At 44.9% G+C, this 19,508-nt stretch overlaps 1 protein-coding gene across 17 annotated transcripts in view; it reads left to right on the plus strand.

Moving 5' to 3' along the window:
• The window catches only part of CPVL (carboxypeptidase vitellogenic like), a 205,306-nt gene that overhangs the window by 81,933 nt on the left and 103,865 nt on the right, over window positions 1-19,508 (plus strand). For all 17 annotated transcript variants that reach the window (XM_065542167.2, XM_074035303.1, XM_065542165.2 and 14 more), the window contains 3 exons: window positions 1,063-1,181; window positions 17,644-17,758; window positions 18,691-18,749. In XM_065542167.2, coding sequence (XP_065398239.1) covers window positions 1,063-1,181; window positions 17,644-17,758; window positions 18,691-18,749 — 293 coding nt within the window. The remainder of the gene's footprint in view (window positions 1-1,062; window positions 1,182-17,643; window positions 17,759-18,690; window positions 18,750-19,508) is intronic.

Raw genomic sequence — 19,508 nt, forward strand, 5'->3', positions numbered from 1 at the left:
TCTTCTCCTTCGCCCAGATTTTCCATTTTACTTCCCCACCACGTTCTGCTGTTTTCTGTTCCTTTGCCACTCCCTTCCTGACCACTACTGCCTTTCCCACTCCCTGCCACCTGCACCTTCTGACTCACTCTAGTTGAAAGCCCTGGAGGAAGGAACAAACTCTACAGCCTGACTGCTCGGTTTAATCCCAGCCTCTCCTCTACTAGCTGTGTGACCTCAGGCAAGTCACTTAACCTCTCTGTGCTTCAGCTTTCTTATCTTTAAAGTGGGAATGAGAATTATACTTCCCACATCATGTAAAAGCCCTGGTAATGTGGCCTTGTAAATGTCAGCTCCTGGTAGCATTCTTTACTCCTGGGCATCCTTGGCCATCTAAGCATCCCCAATTACTCCTTCCCTGTGCCTGTCCCAGTGGTGCCATAAGAAAGCCAGGACCCCTGGCCTCCACAACTGCCCCATTGTCCTGTTTGGTTCCCCCTGAGTAGCCATGAGGTCACCCCCAGTCTCCCCACTGTCCACAGCCGCCCACACTCCCATATGCCTCGACCCACTCCTCTTAGTAGATGTGACAGCCTTTTTGCCTTCATGAAAACAAGATCGTGAAGAACACCGGCCTCCTTGGGGTGAGGCCGAGAGCTGCTTCACCACATTGTTACTCTTGCACCCCACTGTTTCAGGTCAGTTTACTTTATCCTGCTCCTTTCCATGTGGCCCAGGGTGAACACCTTGGTTTATGCAAGGTGTGATGATAGGAGATTTTCTTTTCTTCTTTTTAAGAGAACTTTAAAAACAACCTTATCACAGCTTGTAAAATATATTTGGTCACCCCTCCCCAAAGACTTACAACTTTCACGTATCCTTGGCTAAATTGTGAAATGTGGACTATGTGGGACTGGCCAGGGGCAGGCTGGAATTTGTTGAAGGAACTACCTTTCATACCAATCCCCTTTTAGCTTATCTAATCACTTCATTTCATCCAGACTGAGATAGATGGCTCACATTGTTGTTGTTGTTGTTGTTTTCTATAATCCCTGAGTAAATTTTTTTTTTCCCTCCCACTAGGAAAAGAATTGAGTTTGGTCAGTCCTTTCCTAGGACTGAACGTGAAGAGTTATGCCGGCTTCCTCACCGTGAATAAGACTTACAACAGCAACCTCTTCTTCTGGTTCTTCCCGGCTCAGGTAGACGCCCAACAGAAAGAACACCAGTGTTCAAGAGCTGGCTTGCCGTTTGAGGGTAGAAATGTTAGCCTACTGACCTACAAGTCTTTAAAAAAAATCTCGTAGATTTTTTCTAAAAATAAGATTTTTTTTTTTTTTTTTTTCTAAAAATAAGCAAATCTGCATGGTGTTTCTATTTATGGGCAGGAAACAAATGTTTTTGGCGGGAGTGGGAAGTGTCCAGCTTCTAAATTTCTTGCAGCCTTATTTGGAGTGTTAATACTACCACCTTCTTCCTGCCACAGTCTTCTTCCTATCGTTTTGTTGTATTTTTGTTCTAAAAATACTTAGGGCGGGAATGGGTGGGGGGTGCCCAAGGGGGATAAGAAGTAGGGAGATTCCTGAAGTTAACAGGTAATGCATGGCAAAGTATGTTTCTATCTAGTCAGCCGTGGCCTTGTATGACTGCCCTGTCTGTGGACTCCTTCATGCACTCAGTACCCACTTATTGAGCATATTCTGTGCTGTGGGGCCACAGAGGAGACAGAACTGAACTCAGACAGAAGAAGAGTGGGAGGATTGCTGATGTAGAAAGGTTTCTGGCAGGAAAGGCCATCACTTTCCCAGATCTCTATAGACAGAGGTGGGTATGCTTTTCTACTTCACCAATCCTATGTCATTCACCTCTAAATCATGCCTTTCTTCTGTATGAACAAGACACTTTTAGCTTAGGGGTGCTGTTGCGGGTATTGGTAGAAGTGCTGAGATGCATAAACAAATCTTATTCCACTGCAGCGTAATTTTCTATTTTCATCCTCCAAATTGGATTTGTTTTAGAGGCTAGAGAAAGCAAAGAAAAAGCTATCCCTATGGAGGGTGTTGTTTATATTTGCATTGATTTGCATATAGCTGGGTTGCATCTATAGTAACTGAGTAAATTGCTTAATCCAGGGTTGTTTTCAAGTTACATTGTTTCTCTTGGTACTATTGAGTTATATTTTCTTGACGTTTCTTTCCTGCTTTCTCAACTACATGGCCTCTTGACATAGTTCACCCCAGAGCAGCCTGTGGTGGGATGTGGTCAGGTTGGGGCATGTCAGAAATGGTGAAGAATTCCAGATCCTTTGTGGTTGGGCTCACAGTAGCCGTCAGCCTGTCTTCTCTAGAAGGGTTTCTTGGACCCTAGAGAGGGCTTTTTCTTTCTTCATCATTGTTCCTGTTGAGTGAGGCAAGCGAGATGCCTAGAGCGTCAGATGTAAGGAGACACTCACCCTGAGGGTCATACAAGTGCAAGGTCAGCACTGGAGCCTGAGCACCCTCCAGTCTCTTGCTGGTGCCTCCCATGGGTAGAGCCCAACTGGGAGCCGGGTGGAGTTGGGTAGTTTAGCCCATAGAGGTCTGCCTAACAGGGCACAGAGCAGGATGGAGGAGGGTGGATAACAGGCCTGCAGTCTCTTAAACTTTATGCCTTTCAGAAACATTCTGTGTGTGTGCATTTTATATATCATATCTATTGATGCCATTGAATGCAGTCATTTATCTGCAGTAACCTGTTTATATTAGTTTTCTCTTGCTGCTATAACAAATTGCCACAAACTTAGTGTCTTAAAACAACGCACATTTTATTTCACAATTCTGCAGGTCAGAAGTCTGACATGGGTCTCCCTGGGCTGAAATCAAGGACCAGTAGGGTTGTGGTACTTCTGGAGGCTCTAAGGGAGAATCTCTTTTCTTGCCTCTTGCAGTGCCTAGAGGCTGTTCACGTTCCTTGGCTCATGGTCCCTTTCTCCAGCTTCAAAGCCTACAAAGGCAGCCTGAATCCTTCTCACATCACATAATCTCCATGGTCATGTTTCCTTCTCTGACTCTTGTCTTGTACCTCTGTCTTCTAAAAGGACTCTTATGATGACATTTGGGTCACCTGGATAATCCAGGATAATCTCCCCATTTTAAGGCCAGTTGATTAGCAACTTTAATTCCATCTACGACCTGAATTCTCTTTTGCCCTGTAACCTAACATATTCTAGGAATTAAGACACAAACATCTTTAGGGAGTTGTTATTCTGCACAAAATGGATACTTGAAAATTTGCCTAGATTATTGAGTCTCAATATGTTTTATCTCAGGGATTCTTACATGTTATTGCATACAAGAATTCTCTGACTTCCCCCAGAGATTCTGACTTGTAAATTGGCAGAGGCCAGCAGGTTACAGAATTACCAAGTGAACCATGCTCTGTGAAACCATCACTCCAGCCTATGGGCCACTACCCTCTGCCTGAAGCTCCTGGCTGGAAAGTGACCAACACACTTTTTATCAGAAAGAAATGCCTAGAGCAGCCAAACCCAGACAGAGGTGATGTGTTGCCCATGTTGAGGGTTGAAATGAGGGAAGTGAAGAAACCAATGCAGCCTGTGGAGGTCGGCTTCCCTAATCCAGCTTGCGGATTCTCTAAGACCTGTTAGGACTGCTTCCCCATCTTCTTTCCACTCTCGTCCTCCTCCCCCACTCTAGCTGGAAAATACCAATTCCTTACTTTCTCTTCTGCTTTGTTACTTGTTTATGACACCAGTCAGTTCCTTATTACCTTCTGAATGTTGTCTTCTTTGGTAATGATCCAGATTTGTAAAAACAGGAACTAAGGGTGAGAGAAGAGATCAGATGGAAACAAAGCAAAAACCCAGTTTTTTTCTTTCTCAGGTTGCCTCTGGTCAGGTGAACAGCTGTGTCTAGAATGTAGGTGGTGCTTTGGCACCATAAACCTGTTCAGGGAAAGGAGTTTAGTTTGCATGCTCTACTGGTTGCCAGATTGAGGTCTGAAAACCCCCTTCATTAAACAATGACTGGACTGCTGGGTTTCGTTTTTTCCCCTTAATTAAATGAAAACCTAGCTGTGCATCCCCTGACCAGGTTATGTTCTTTTGAGTCCAGTACTGTAGCCACAAACACAACCTAAGATGATCCCAGGAGACACAACGGGAAAGAATGCCTTTAAGTACATAGTGTTCTAGTGAAAGTGATAGATGAAGCTTCAGGACAAGAAGGGCAGAGATGAAAAAACGGTATCCACAGATGGGTACCACCATGTGGCAGCCAAGATAGATTGTTCCAAGACCTCTTACCAGGAAGCCCACATGCAGAGCCAGATAGCTGAGGCTTCTGGCTATAAATTTTGGAGTCACACCAGTTTGGGTGAAGGAGATAAAGCAGGTGTGACAAGAAGAAGCAGTGGTCACTGAGACGGGGGGAGTCCTTTGTATTTGGCAGAGATATCAGTTCATTGTCTATCATAGGGAAGCAGCTGATATTGTCACCAGGGAGAAATGACCCCTTTAAAAAACTGAAGGTAGAGAAAATAAGAGATCCAGGAAGGATGCCACACTTGTCATATCCTCCGAGTGTTTTTTGGGGGGGGGATGCTGTTTCTCAAATTAGTTTTGTTTTCCTGTTATTGCTCTGAGACTGCCCTGTTATTGTATACAAATCAGAACAGAATAAATTCCAGAACTTGAAATTGGTGTGCGGTGGGAATACAACCTGCAAGAGAAAGGAGTACGCATTTTGTATGGTATAAAAAGTATAAGGAAACCAGCAGAAATGTAGCAGTTATAGCTGCTGGTAATTGAACACTGACTATGTGCTAGGCACTGTGCATTTTCTTATCTAATCCTTACCCGAACCCCATGAGAAGGCATTGTTATCCTCATTTTATAGATGAAGAGATTAAATAATCAGCCCTGAGTTACTCAACTAGAAATTGGCAGAACTGGAATGTAAAATTAGGCCTCTGATGTGGAAATCCTTGATCTTGGCCGTCATGTGTTAGATCTAGAGAAAACGAGCCGTGGAAGGCACTTGAGTATAGTGGCTGAAAGTACAGTCTCTTCAGTAAGTCAGGCTTGGATAGAAATATTGGCTTCACTACTTATGCTAAAGGTGACCTTGGGGACATTTCTTAGTGTCTCTGAGCACTGGTTTCTTCATTTTAAAATGGGGATCAGAATACCTACTTGGCAATGGTTTTGAGACAGAAGAGATAATAGGGGAAAGCATTAGAGTGGTACCTAAAACATAGTAACTATAGTTGCTATTGTCATTATTTCATTATGATTATGATTATTATGGTTATTATTACTTTTTAAATTATTAACACAAATAATGTCAAGAACTAAGCGGGTCACAATTTGAGGGGTTAAAGATGACAGCAACTAGAGGGAAATTCTGAATTAGAAGAACCTGAACCCCAGCCATCAAGGTGGATTCATTGCTACCAGGTCAGGAAATTACTAAGTGAAACTGGGATTTTTCTCACTGAAGAAGATAAAAAAGACATAGAGATTATTACTCTTTAAAGTCAGCATCCTTCTCATTGGAAAAAAAAAAATTGCTAGTATGACTTTATCTTATAGATATAGGAACATAGATAATTCATTGGACACATTTAGCCAAAACCTTCAGATCAGTTACCTCAAATGCCGTGGAGCCAAAACCTGGGGCATTTAGAGTCAGGCCCAGGCCTCTTTACAGAGAACCCCACCTTGATCCTCAGGCCAAGAGGAAAGGCCCAGATTCCTGGATTTGAGAATCTAGTGTCTGTGAAAGATCAGGATCACATTGGTGAGGCCCGTGAGGTGCCGGGGCAACCTGTGAGAAGGACTCCCGCTCAGGATCCTACAGGCTGGGCCCTGCTGAATCAGATACTAGGATGATCAGATAGCACAATACCCTTGAATCAGCAGTCAATTGGAGGGAAAATGAACCACTCTAATGCTCCTGGTCCAAAACAAAAGGTGTTCTCTCTGGCAGTAGAAGAGCATGTCCCAAAAGTGCCTGGAAGCCAACAGAACAGCCTATCCTCGGGGTTAAGGCGTGGAATCAGGCCCCACCATACTTCAGCATGGTGCCATGTACACTCCCTCATCTGCACATCTGAACTTCTCCGGTAACACAGTTAATGTGGAAGAGGATAGGAATTCCCAAATGTGCTGCTGCTCATCAGAAATACCTGGGGAGCTTTGGAAATATGACAGATCTCCCAGCTCATTGTCTAGCTGCACCCAGCATAGATTCTGATTCTGCAGATCTGGAGAGGACCCAGGGATCAGTGTTTGCAATGTGCTCCACAGCGGTCCCAGTGCAGCGAGTCAGTGGGCTGGAATTTGGGAAAAGAGAACTAGAGGTTTGGATACAGGGATTCTAATTCCAAGTCTGTGATTCCCGGCTGTATAACTTGGGAGATGGCATTCGTATTCTCTGGGCCTCAGTTCTCTCCTATAGAAATAAAGATGTTAAACCTATTGGATTGCTAAGGCTCCATCCCAGCATTACATTCTGTGGTTCTATAGTTAAGTATAAAAACATCCAATAACTCCAAATCAGGATGTGGATTGAATGAAGGAGCCCTTGAACGTGTGGCCTGTGTGGTAGCCAGCCTTCAGGCTAGTCCCCAGTCCTCTTCATCTCTTGGCGTATGTGCCCTTGGGCAGTCCCCTCCACTGCTGAATCAAGGCTGGCTTTGTGACCAACATGCTAGCAGAAATGATGGTGTTTGACTTCCATGGCTACATTATAAAGGGCAATGTTACTTGTGCCTTGGTCTCTTGAGTCCGTCATTCTGAGGAGAGGATGCCGTATTGGGAGGACACTCAAGCAGCCCCATAGCTGAGCCTCTGTGGAGAGGAGGTGAGGCCTCCACCCTCCAGTGGGTACCAACCTTGGAAGAGGTTCATCTAGTACCAGTCAAGCCTTCTGATGACTGCAGCTGTGGCTGATTCCTTGACCACAGTTTCATGAGAGACCCTGAGCCAGAACTGCCCAGCCAGACACCCTCAAATTTCTGACCCACGGGAATCCCGAGAGATCAAAAATTATTATTGTTGTCTTAAGCCATTAAGTTTTGGAGAGAGGTTGTGTCGCATTAGATAACTAATATAGCTTCTTGTCTTGTACTTTTAGGCTGTGGCTGTGATATCTTGTGACAACTAGCATATACTCCTTAACCTGGAGGAAGGATAAGGACATAAGGAGTGAGGATTACTATGCCAGCTACTTCCAATTTTTTTTTTTCTTTTTTTTGCCTCTCAGCTCCAATTCTACCCTCTTCCCTGTTCTGCCATAATAGAGCTCTCAGCATTTCTCCTATGCAGCAAGCACGATGTTAAGCTTTGTCAGTAGAGGGTGCTGGAGAGACACTGCAGGCGGAATTTGGCTTCTCTTTCTGTTTCTATGTCCTGCCTTTCGATTTTTCTTGGTCCACTGCCTAGTCTGTTAGCAGTGTGTTGAGGTAGGGGGTGGGGATATCCAGTGGCACTCTCTCTTAGCTATGCACCCAGACCACCAAGACTCTTAGCAAGATGATATCCCTGGCTCTGTCCAGGTGATCACCCGGCTGTGGCCTTCCCAGTGTGAACACCATACACCCTAGGCCTTGCCGGTGAGCAGACCCCCGATAGCCCTGCTCTCTCTGCAGCCCTCTCACTAGCTCAGCCATTTGCGCCCCAGAGGGTTGTTCCCTCGGCGCTCCCAGTGTAGACACTGTGCACTCCAGGCTGTGCGCCACCCCTCAGGCAAGCAGGCTCCTAGCCTCCTGAGTCTTTCTCTGTGTCCACCTGCCAGTCACAGCCTACCTGTTCCTATTACCCAAGGATGGTTGGCCAGCTTTGGACCAGGGAACCCAGTGAACTTCTCAGCTACTCAGAGGGCTGCAACCATACCTTCTCCAACGAGGCCTGGACAGCAGCCTTGGGAAGGGTCCCCTCCCCACCATAAGGTCCATCTGCGAGCACTCCCCCTGGCCCAGGGCATTGTTTGGAGTTCTCTTTATATATGTATGTTTAGTCCCGTTATAACGAATACTTCTAGATATTAACATTTCCCTGTTCCTTAGTGGACATAAGAAGCCTACCCAGCATGCCGGTCTTTGGCCAGCACTGAGGATGTGGCTGTGGGAGAGCAGGCCCCCCTGGTGTTTCATCTTCACTTTTGCCCAGGGGTGTCTGATACCCATGACTGGCTGGGGCCAGAGTAAACACTGGAACTTGTAACAGAATTAAAGGTGAATATTTCCAGGCAAAAAAAAAAAATTAAATAAAAAATTAAAATGACTCTGTGGTTTCTGACTTCTGATTGGGCCTTAACTGATGCAGGTACCATTCTAAATCTTTCTCCAGCCCTGAGACACCACGGGCTGGACTTGTGGTCTGGCCTAAGAAACGAGTAATAGCAAAGTCTTAGGAGGCAGGGCAGCCAGTCTTTCTGTCTCAGCCCTATTCTGTCTGAGACCGCAGGATTGCCTCATCTGTGCTTCATTCTTCTCCCTTGGCAGATCAACATGCTTTGCTTCTCCAAGCACTCGACCAAGTATGACCAACCTTTCATTTCCAAGTTTACCTTTCCTTGCATCATGTAGCCAACAGAGATTAACTAGCACCCATGGCTGCCACAGTCTGGCTTACATCTTCTTCCTTGGTCCAATCAGCTAAGACTGAAGGTACTGGGTATTAGCCATGGATGAATGGAGACTCAGTTCTTAGCGAAGGGGACATGGACTGGACAGATTTATTAAAATATGTCTCAAAATATATCTAACACAGGTGGATACAAATCCACCAGCAACGCAGCAAAGATTTGGAGATCGCAGATAATTGTCTTCTTCAAACTGATTCTGTTTATCTTCTCTTTGCTACGTACTTAATGGCATCAGGGATATAGAAGAATAGAGGGTATCAGAGACAAAATAAAAAGACAGTAGCTAAAGGTGATGTTATAGATCACCACCCATAGGTATATTTGAACACTCTGCAGAAACTTTTGCATGCCCGATTTCCTTTGTGGAAATGAAATAACATAGACAGAAAGTAGCTAACTTTTCCATCAAGAAGGGAAAGTAAGGTGTCTTCTCCACACCTCCCCGCATCCGCCCACTTCCCTATTCCTTATAAAGTATAAGTTTCTGGTAGGAGACACAAACAGAACAGCCATAACTATCTCATGAAGGAATGAGCCAGGTAGAAAGGTTAGGAAGAAGAAAGTTAGGATTCTAATGGGGTGTAAGCTGGTTCAAATCAGTGAGACAAGCCAAAGCTTGATGAGAGTCAGGGGAACTTGGGAATGACACAAGGAGGCCTCAAAACAAAAAAGGATTTTGAGACTGGATGCAGTGGCTCACGCCTATAATCCCAGTACGTTGGGAGGCCAAAGCAGGTGGATCACTTGAGGTCAGATGTTCTAGATCAGCCTGGCCAACACGGTGAAATCCTGTCTCTAATACAAATACAAAAATTAGCCGGGGGTAGTGGTAGGCGCCTGTAATCCCAGCTACTCCAGAGGCTGAGGCAGGAGAATCGCTTGCCCTGGGAAGGTGGAGGTTGCAGTGAGCCAAGTCGTGCCATTGCACTCCAGCCTGGGTAACAAGAGCGAGACTCCATCTGAAAAACAAAAAACAAAAAAGATTTTGAAAAAATTAATTTTCTGTATGACGATACCATGGCAGCAATCATGGTAAAGGAAGATTTAGTGAGTGGTCAACACCAACCACTTGAAATAAAATTTCTTTGAAAAACATGAATGTCTTTAGCAACTTGTGTGTATGTGTTGAGTGTGTATGTGTAGAGTTAAAATGTTATGTACCTCTTTAACAATTCTAGTCACAAAATTAATTGCTTTAAATAAAAAGCTCTGCCTTGATTAACGCCATTAGTGTAGCAGCTGAAGTATTAGCTGAACTGGGATCTGTATGGCAAAATGGGAGTCCATTTAAACATACTTGTGGGAATTTAAAGACATTTACTTGGGGTACTAATGACTTCAATTAAGGTAGAACACATTACTTAAACCAAGCAAATGATCAGCCTCTGCATATAGAAGTGTGAAGAGGGCCTTAATTAATTTACTAATTGCACTTCTCATCTTAAGCAGTGCCGTTGATGTGGATCTGTTAGTGGTTTAGTTGCTGTTTTCTCTAACCAAGCATGGCATTCCTTATTGGAGACAGGAGAAAAGGGGTGGCTACGGATATGTAACCAGTCCTGAAGATTGGCAGATGCCTGTCTACTTTAAGTGACTCTCTGGTCCGGAATGTTGCCCTAACACTTGCTGAGATACCTAAAATTTCCTAGGGTCACTCCAATAAAGTCCTCTTATACAGTAGAATCATGAGGCTGGGTATGTAATCCCACCCTGTAATCCCAGCACTTTGGGAGACCGAGGCAGGTGGATCACAAGGTCAGGAGTTCGAGACCAGCCTGACCAACATGGTGAAACCCTATCTGTACTAAAAATACAAAAAAAATTAGCTGGGCGTGGTGGTGCACACCTCTAATCCCAGCTACTCAGGAGGCTGAGGCAGGATAATCACTTGAACCTGGGAGGTGGAGGTTGCAGTGTGCCGAGATCACGCTATTGCACACCAGCATGGGCGACAGAGTAAGACTCCATCTCAAAAAAAAAAAAAAAAAAAAAAATTATGTTCTTTAAAGTACTGAAATTGACAAGTTTTTAGCACCCCCCTAGTCAATATATTAACTTACTATTTCAGTGATATGTATATGGTCTGAGCAGGAGGTTATCTATTTCTTTCTCTCTCTCTCTCTCTCTCTCTCTCTCTCTCTCTCTCTCTCTCTCTCTCATGCAAAGGAGGGCCTGGGGGATAAGGGCTGGTGGAGGATGAGGGTGGAAAGGAAGACTCAGGGCAAAGGTGATGCTATCCAGGGAGGGTATGTCAACCTGGGGAACAATAGGGCAGACAGGATTTAGTACTAGTTTTGTTTCAATGAGTTTCACTTTCTTTGAATGACATTCCATTAAGACATGGAGTAGATTTTTCACCATCATTGTGAATACGCAATGGAATTTGCGAATGTGAGAAATTGTGAAATTCCCTTTTGTAGAGATTCTGGCAGAATAGATAACGTCTCTCCTTCTGGGCCGTTCCTTCTGGAAGAAACCCTGAAGAAAGAGTGTCCAAGTTCATGGATTGGTCACCAGGGGTCGCCAGAAGCATCGAAAGGGCTTCTGAGGCAAAGCCATAGTTGCTTCTTGTTCTCCAATAAAGGGCCCAGGTTTGTGGGACCCGCGGGCCAACCCTCTTCTGTTGCTAGGGAGACTTCTCACTTAAGTATTTAGGATTCCTTTGTTCTTTCTTTAATATTTAGAACTTTTTTATCCCTTCCCTTTTAATCATCAGTTCTTGCTGCAGGACTCTGACCTGTAAGTCATTAGTAGAGGTTTTATTTTCTTCTTTAATATGTAGTATGAGGGGATTACTCATATTTTAGATCTCAGCTCAAATGTTACCCCACCACCAGAGGCCTTCTTTAAGTGCTTAATCTAGTGTCTCTCCATTCCTCTTTCATATCACTCATTTATTTAGTTACTTGTTTATTGCCTTCCCACACCAGCAGAAAAATCATCAGAGCTGACACTTAAATAGATGTGCCAGGCACTGTTCTCAGTGCTGTGCATATATCGACTCTAAAACTGCATGAAAACCTTAGGAGATAGACATTAATAGTATCCATATTTTCAATCAGAGGATGCTGAAACACAGAGGAGTTAAGTAACTTGCCCAAGGTCACAGAATTCTAAAATAGCATAGCTGGAATTCAAACCTTGGCATTCTGGCTCCAGAATCCACACTCATAACTATAAAGTATTCTGCCTGCTCATGGGTGGGAGCTGGTCTGCATCCACAGCCTTAGACAATCCCTGTGAGTAGTTGGCATTATATGTTAAGTGAATTAATACCTTGTGGTAAATTCATAGAGTGCATACTGTTCAGCAGAATAATGGTATGTACTGATATAAAGAGATCTTCACAACATATTGTTAAGTGAATACAGCATATTAGAGTATAGCCTGATCCTATTTTTGGAAAAAAGCATGTGTGTATATTGCATATATAATAGCTACAGCATATGTATATATGTGTTTGTATGGAGGGGGACCATAGAGAAAAATCTGGAAGGGTTAACATAAGCATCTCCATGATCATCTCTAGGAAATAGAATTTGTCGGGGAAGAGGGGCTTTTAAAACTACCTTCAATGAAAAAAAACCAAAAACCTTTAGTTAGAATAAGTACTGTTTTTATAATAGAAAAAGTTTTAAGAAAAATTTTAAAGCTTTTTTTTTTTTTTTTTTTTTGAAACAGAGCCTTGCTCTGTCGCCCAGGCTGGAGTGCAGTGGTGCAGTCTCGGCTCACTGCAAGCTCTGTCTCCCTGGTTCATGCCATTCTCCTGCCTCGGCCTCCCAAGTAGCTGGGACTACAGGCGCCTGCCACCACGCCCGGCTAATTTTTTGTATTTTTAGTAGAGACGGGGTTTCACCGTGTTAGCCAGGATGGTTTCCATCTCCTGACCTCATGATCCACCCACCTCGGCCTCCCAAGGTGCTGGGGTTACAGGCATGAGCCACCGCGCCCGGCCAAATTTTAAAGCTTTTGGAAAAATAAATGCATTAGTTGTGTTGCTTCATACACTTTTGAATTATAACTTCAATATAATAAATGTTTTTAAATTCCTGGATTTTGTAATGCTGTAGATGAATTAAAGCGGTCATTTCTTCATTCAGTCTTAAGTATTGCAATGTGGTTTTGTTCAGGAAGTCTTTTATTCTTTCCAAAGTTGAGAGTAGGAGAAGGGCTGCCTTCTCACAATTGAGAGCTGAATATATCACCCTAAGGATTGTCACAGAATAACCTCATGCCATTGTTATGGACATAATTAATATTATACTGCATATCATGACATTTGATGCCATATTACAAAAGTCTGCATGCCGTGACACAACTGACTCTTGGGCTTTTGGCATTGAACACATACACCTTTATTTTCCAGATCTGACTTTCACATTTTATCACAGGTAAGGGTGACATTAGTTCACAGGTTGGTTGGCCCATCAAAGTAGAAAGATGTATGTGTGGGCTTTTCTTTAAAAACAGGCTTCTTCCAGGGTTGCTGAGCCTCATTCACCTCCTCCAGGAAAGTAAATCAGGAGCAAGGTCAACTGAGGCTGGAAGTGTGTACACAGATCTTGTTATTTAAGCATTCCAAGAATGCAGTGTCCTGTGCTTCAAAGTTGCATAATAAAGATGTTTGGCACTGAGGTGTTTGACTTGACTTTGTAATGTGGCCTCTCAGGGTCAGGCTATTTTTCTGAGAGTCCACAGGTCCAGTTCATTGTGCCAGGTCATAGGAAGGGACATGGAAGGCCAAGGGAGGATAGGGTGGAGGATAGGGGAGAACAGGCTGGAGACCAGAGGCCTGAGATATTTAGAGGGCAAACTCTCCATCCTCCTTCAGAACCTCAGCCCCGCCTACACATTCGAACCACCTGGGAGCTTTTGAGAACTACTGATGAGGCCTCCTCCCCACAGACCAAGGGAATTGGAATCTCTGAGATTTGGACCTAGGCAGTAGTAAAAAATACTACTCTCCAAAAGAGAAAAGCTCTCCAAAATACTTTAATGAGCACATTGCGGCTTCTAGGAGTTCACATGTAGTTTAGGAAGGAAGTGGGGCTGGATATCCGCTGGAATCAGTTGGACTCACAGCATCTCATATTCCCTGGGAGGCTGGGAAGAGCAGGGGCTACCTTCCACCCAGATCCTATTGTTTTTCCACCTCTCATGTGTGTAATTTGCTCCTACTGCTGAGTGAATACAAGAGGAAGGTGATACTGGTGAGTGAATCCGAGAGGAGATAAAAATCACTTATTTAAACAAAAAAACACAGTTCCACAGGCAGGTTGGGGCAAGCTGGTTATTTTTATTCAGCACATTAGAGTTTACAACATCATTTCATATACGTTTGCTCCTCAGAGCCTTCAAGCAATCCTGTGGGGCAGGCATTATGGTCATTTGACAGATGAGGAAACTGAGGGCCAGGATGGCACAGCTGTTATGTGGCCAACTGGAACCACAGCCTGTCTGGCTCCCAGTTCCAGGGCTCACTCTGCTTCCAAGCAGCAGCTTTAAAAGGCCGTCATTGATTTTCATTTTTCTGCTTTGACTTATTATCATTATTTGAGACAGAGTCTTGTTCTGTTGCCCAGGCTGAAGCGTAGTGGCATGATCTCGGCTCACTGCAACCTCTGCCTCCTGGGTTCAAGTGATTCTCCTGCCTCAGTCTCTTGAGTAGCTAGGATTACAGGCACCCGCCACCATGCCTGGCTAATTTTTGCATTTTTAGTAGAGATGCGGTTTCACCATATTGGCCAGGCTGGTCTTGAACTCCTGACCTCAGGTGATCCGCCCTCCTCGGCCTCCCAAGGTCCTAGGATTATAGGCATGAGCTACCGTGCCCAGCCTCTGCTTTGACTTATGAGACAAAACCCTCATTCTGTTGATTTGTTCATAGACATTTGAACACTTGAGGCAGGGGGAGTAACTAGTGAAACTGATCAGGGAAGTTGTGGGCTATAGGAGCGAGAAAAAACCACCACACGGCCCACTTTCTTATTCTGTCATTTACAGATAGATTGTGTTCAAGCCATCTACAAATTCCTTGTGTTTATCTATTATAGCAATAGGTAATATTTGGAGAACATATGCTATAAAGCGGAGGTTTATGAAAAGGAATTCATTTAATCCTCCCAGCAAGCATACAGTGTAGCTACTATTATTGATCTTTTTTTTTTTTTTTTTTTTTTTTTTGAGACGGAGTTTTGCTCTTGTTGCCCAGGCTGGAGTGCAATGGCGCAATCTCGGCTCACCGCAATGTCTGCCTCCCGGGTCCAAACGATTCTCCTGCCTCAGCCTCCCAAGTAGCTGGGATTACAGACATGTGCCACCAGGCCTGGCTAATTGTTTTGTATTTTTAGTAGAGACAGGGTTTTCCACGTTGGTCAGGCTGGTCTCGAACTCTTGAGCTCTGGCTGGGATTTCAGGCATGAGCCACCGTGCCTGGCCTATTGATCCCGTTTTTATGGGTGGGGAAACTGAGATCCAGAGAGCTTAGGCAACTTGCCCAAAGTTTCACACTGGTAGGTAGTAAAGCCTAGATTTGAATCCAAACCGTTTGGGGCAAGAGCTTCCGCGCTTCTTCATTATGTAATACTGCGCTGACCCCTGGAGCTTCAGGCCTGCTCATCAGAGGCCCCAGTAGGACTCTGGGCTTCTACCATTTCTACCTGTTTCCTTAGTCATAATAATCATTTATATTTATTGTGCTTTTATCATACATTAGACATTGTTCCAAAGGCTTTAATTACGTCGCTTAATTTGTTAACGCTCAAGAATGAGCCCGAGAGGTGGCCCCTGATAGGAAGGGTGTGCCCCAGCTCATGGCCATTCTTACCAGCCCCTATCTTGTAGCAGGTCCCCCTGTGCCCCTTCCAAAGCCGTGAAAGACTCTGTCAGGCTCTTGGTGACTGGGAAAGAGAAGTTCCTCTATGCCCTCTGTGGCCATGGTTAGAACTCTGCTCAGCTCTTCCTGCAGGTCTTGGCGGTGGCATTCCAGTTACCTTCTTTTGAGTCAGTCTTGCCTTCTGCCTCAGCCTTCTCCCGCCATCCAGGTCAATGGAACGCATCCACTCAGACCTTCCAACAACATCTTGATTTGTCTATACAGCCAGGCCAAGTCGGAGGTAGCGGGATTTTATTCTGGGCTGAAGCCAGGGGAACCTTGCTGACTAACCATCCAACGAGCCAGGCCATCATGCAAGGACCCACTGTTAGGTGCTGCTGGAAGCCAAGCCGGGGAGCCAAGTAGAGCTTTTTTCAGGTGGTTCTGGAGGATTCGCCTGGCGACCGTGCCTTCTTCCCTTTCTAGGTCTGTTCTGGTGAGAGGGTTTCCCTTGTCATTTCCCTCATGCACAGCTCTGCTCCCTGGCTCTGCTCCTGGCTGGATCCTTCTCAGCTTTCAGGGCTCAGGGCAGCCCTCAGACCTCATTGAAGCCTTTGCTAGTCACCACCTCCTTTTTAGCCTCCAGTGACTCTTAAATCACCTGTATTTCCTTTTTCACACTCTCTAATCATTGTCTTTATTTATTTATTTATTTATTTGAGACAGAGTTTCACTCTTGTTGTCCAGGCTTGAGTACAGTGGTGCTATCTCAGCTCACTGCAACTTCCGCCTCCCTGGTTCAAGGGATTTTCCTGCCTCAGCCTCCTGAGTAGCTGGGATTATAGGCACCCGCCACCATGCCCAGCTAATTTTTTAATTTTTAGTGGAGATGGGGTTTTGCCATGTTTCAGGCTAGTCTTGAACTCCTGAACTCAGGTGATCCACCCACCTCGGCCTCCCAAAGTACTGGGATTACAGACGTGAGCCACCATGCCCAGCCTTGTCTTTATTTTTTACTTACTGCCTATATTGCCCACGCAATTCTAAGTTCCAAGAGGACATGGGTTTTCTTCTTCACTCACTGTTCTGTGTACCTAGCTCCCCGCACTGTGCCTGGCCCTTAATGGGTGCTCAGTAAATACACATTGAATGAAATAGTTGAAAAAGTCTCTGTCATTGAAGGTGATGGTATTGACACTACGGCCAGTAGCTCATTTTCAACCTCACAGCCCTGCCAATACCCCTTTCTAGTTCATGTCTCCCACATCTCCTAAATAAATCTGTACCTTGTTCAGGGATTCGTCATTGTTATTTGCATTGGCTAAAGGCCCCTGGGGCCTGTCTGCTCCTCCTCATTTTCCATGATGTTGAATGAAGTTGTCCTTGTCCCTATGAACATTCTTTTTTTTTTTTTTTTTTTTTTTGAGACAGAGTCTTGCTCTGTCACCCAGGCTGGAGTGCAGTGGCACAATCTTGGCTCACTGCAACCTCTGTCTCCAGGGTTCAAGCGATTTTCCTGTCTCAGCCTCCCAAGTAGCTGGGATTACAGGTGTGCACCACCACGCCCGGCTAATTTTTTGTATTTTTAGTAGAGACAGCGTTTCACCATGTTGGCCAGGCTGGTCTCTAACTCCTGACCTCAGTTGATGGCCGCCTGCCTCGGCCTCCCAAAGTGCTGGGATTACAAGCGTGAGCCACCGTGCCCAGCTATGAACATGTTCTTAGTGAATAAAATCAGAAAGGCATTTGGGCTCTCAGTGCAGAAGGGAAAGTGTCGCTGAGAATGGATTCTTTGTTGTGCCTCTGTTGGGAATATGCGTGTTAAATGGAAGAGTCCTAAAGAGTCCCTTTTTTAGTTTAAACAGCTAAAAAAAATATAACCATGCCCTAGGCAGTATGCTAGGTGTCTGGCAGCATGCACAAGCCAAGCATCTACATTTAAGGGGCTTTCTGTCTCTTGGTGGGAAAAGACTTGACTGCATGACAAGAAGACACCAGCATATGAGGCACAGTCTCATTCACAGAACCAAAGATGATCAGTACTTTGCTTATAGCGGCGAATGGTTACTGAGGTCTGGGGAGGTTTCATGGGATTTAGTCACAGCCCTGTAACACAGAGAGGATTTGGGTAAGTTTACTTGTGTGTGTTCTGTAGCCTTAGTGAATGTTCTGTGTGGTCACTGGTTTTATTGTTTCCTCTAGATACAGCCAGAAGATGCCCCAGTAGTTCTCTGGCTACAGGGTGGGCCAGGAGGTTCATCCATGTTTGGACTCTTTGTGGAACATGGGCCTTATGTTGTCACAAGTAACATGACCTGTAAGTATCCCTTGCACTATATTTCCTATAGAATCTTTCATCTGAGCCTCATATCTGCTCCAAAACTAATTTAGAGTAAACACGGAACCACTAGGACTAGCTTAACTGTTCCGGATTACCAAAACACAACTTTCTGGCAATGTCCATCCGAGAAGGAGGAGCCTCAGGGCTGTGTCCTGACTGGGCTGCTGTCTCCCTTGAAATTTGGGTGAAAAGTTCTAATCCGCTTTCTTGCAGTCTGCTGCTGACTCAAGCATTCTGGGTTTGCAGAACAGTTGGTATTTATTACAATTTGGGACAGTTCTTTGCAGGGGACTAATGGGTGGAATTATATTCCTAATTACTCACATGAACTACACACTTTGTGGTTCAGTCACACTTAGGATCTGATAACTTGGAAGCAAGACGCTATTCCAGGTGGGGGCTGAGGTGGAGGAAGGATAAAGAGCAACATCTGGCTGTCACTAAGTTTACCTTCATCTCATTTTTTTTTTTAGTTTTGTTTTCTTTCCCCTGGGTCAGAATTTGGAGTGTGAGCCAGTTTGTGACTCAGTATAAAGGCTTATGTGCCAGTTTTGTTGAAGTAGTTCTCTTCAAGAGATGGAGCCTTAAGGATGATTGATTTAATTGGACATACGGATATTATTGCAGAGGTGGTTGGTGGGTGTTTTTTCATGTTCCAAGCTTTCGTTGGGTTTTGTTTCCAAGCTTTATCTCAGGTGTGGAAACGCTCTGGGCTGGGGGAACGTGAAGGAGAGGAGTGGAGAGGGTAAAGGTGCAGGTGCCTGTTCCCCACTATGACAGTATGAAGCATGTTAGAGGGGACACCAACAGCTCACGAGGACCGGGGAGTGTGTTGGGCTTCTGACCGCTGTGAGGCGTCGGTGGAATGCTTGTCCACTCTGTCTCACCCCTCTTCTCTGTTTTCACAGTGCGTGACAGAGACTTCCCCTGGACCACAACGCTCTCCATGCTTTACATTGACAATCCAGTAAGTCTGGGATGACCCTGTGAGCTGTCAGTGCTGGCCTCTCCTGTCTTTTACTTTTTCCTTTTTATTAAGTACATTTAAAAAAATAGATTTAGTTTTTCCTTTTCAAAATAGAATTTAATCTGTGAAATTAAAACCATTTTGAGATTTAGTTATTCTGTTAACATATATAATCATATCAGAGTTTGGCAGTTTTCCTTGCTGCCTTCTCTCATGTCCTCATTTTTTTTTCTATTGAGACGGAGCCTTGCTGTGTCGTCCAGGCTGGTGGCTCACTGCAACCTCCGCCTCCCCAGTTCAACCCGATTCTCCTGCCTCAGCCTCCCAAGTAGCTGGCACCTGCCACCACACCTGGCTGATTTTTGTATTTTTAGTAGAGATGGGAGCGGGGGGGTAGGGGTGTTCACATATTAGATAGGCTGGTCCTTTTTTTTTTTTTTTTTTTTTTGAAACGGAGTCTCGCTCTGTCGCCCAGGCTGGAGTTCAGTGGCCGGATCTCAGCTCACTGCAAGCTCCGCCTCCTGGGTTCAAGTGATTCTCCTGCCTCAGCCTCCCGAGTAACTGGGACTACAGGCGCCCGCCACCTTGCCCGGCTATTTTTTTGTATTTTTTTTAGTAGAGACGGTTTCACCGTGTTAGCCAGGATGGTCTCGATCTCCTGACCTCGTGATCTTGGCCTCCCAAAGTGCTGGGATTACAGGCTTGAGCCACCGCGCCCGGCTGATGGGCTGGTCTTAAACTCCTGGCCTCAGGTGATCC

Source organism: Macaca fascicularis, chromosome 3 (assembly GCF_037993035.2).
Source record: "Macaca fascicularis isolate 582-1 chromosome 3, T2T-MFA8v1.1".
Taxonomy (NCBI): domain Eukaryota; kingdom Metazoa; phylum Chordata; class Mammalia; order Primates; family Cercopithecidae; genus Macaca; species Macaca fascicularis.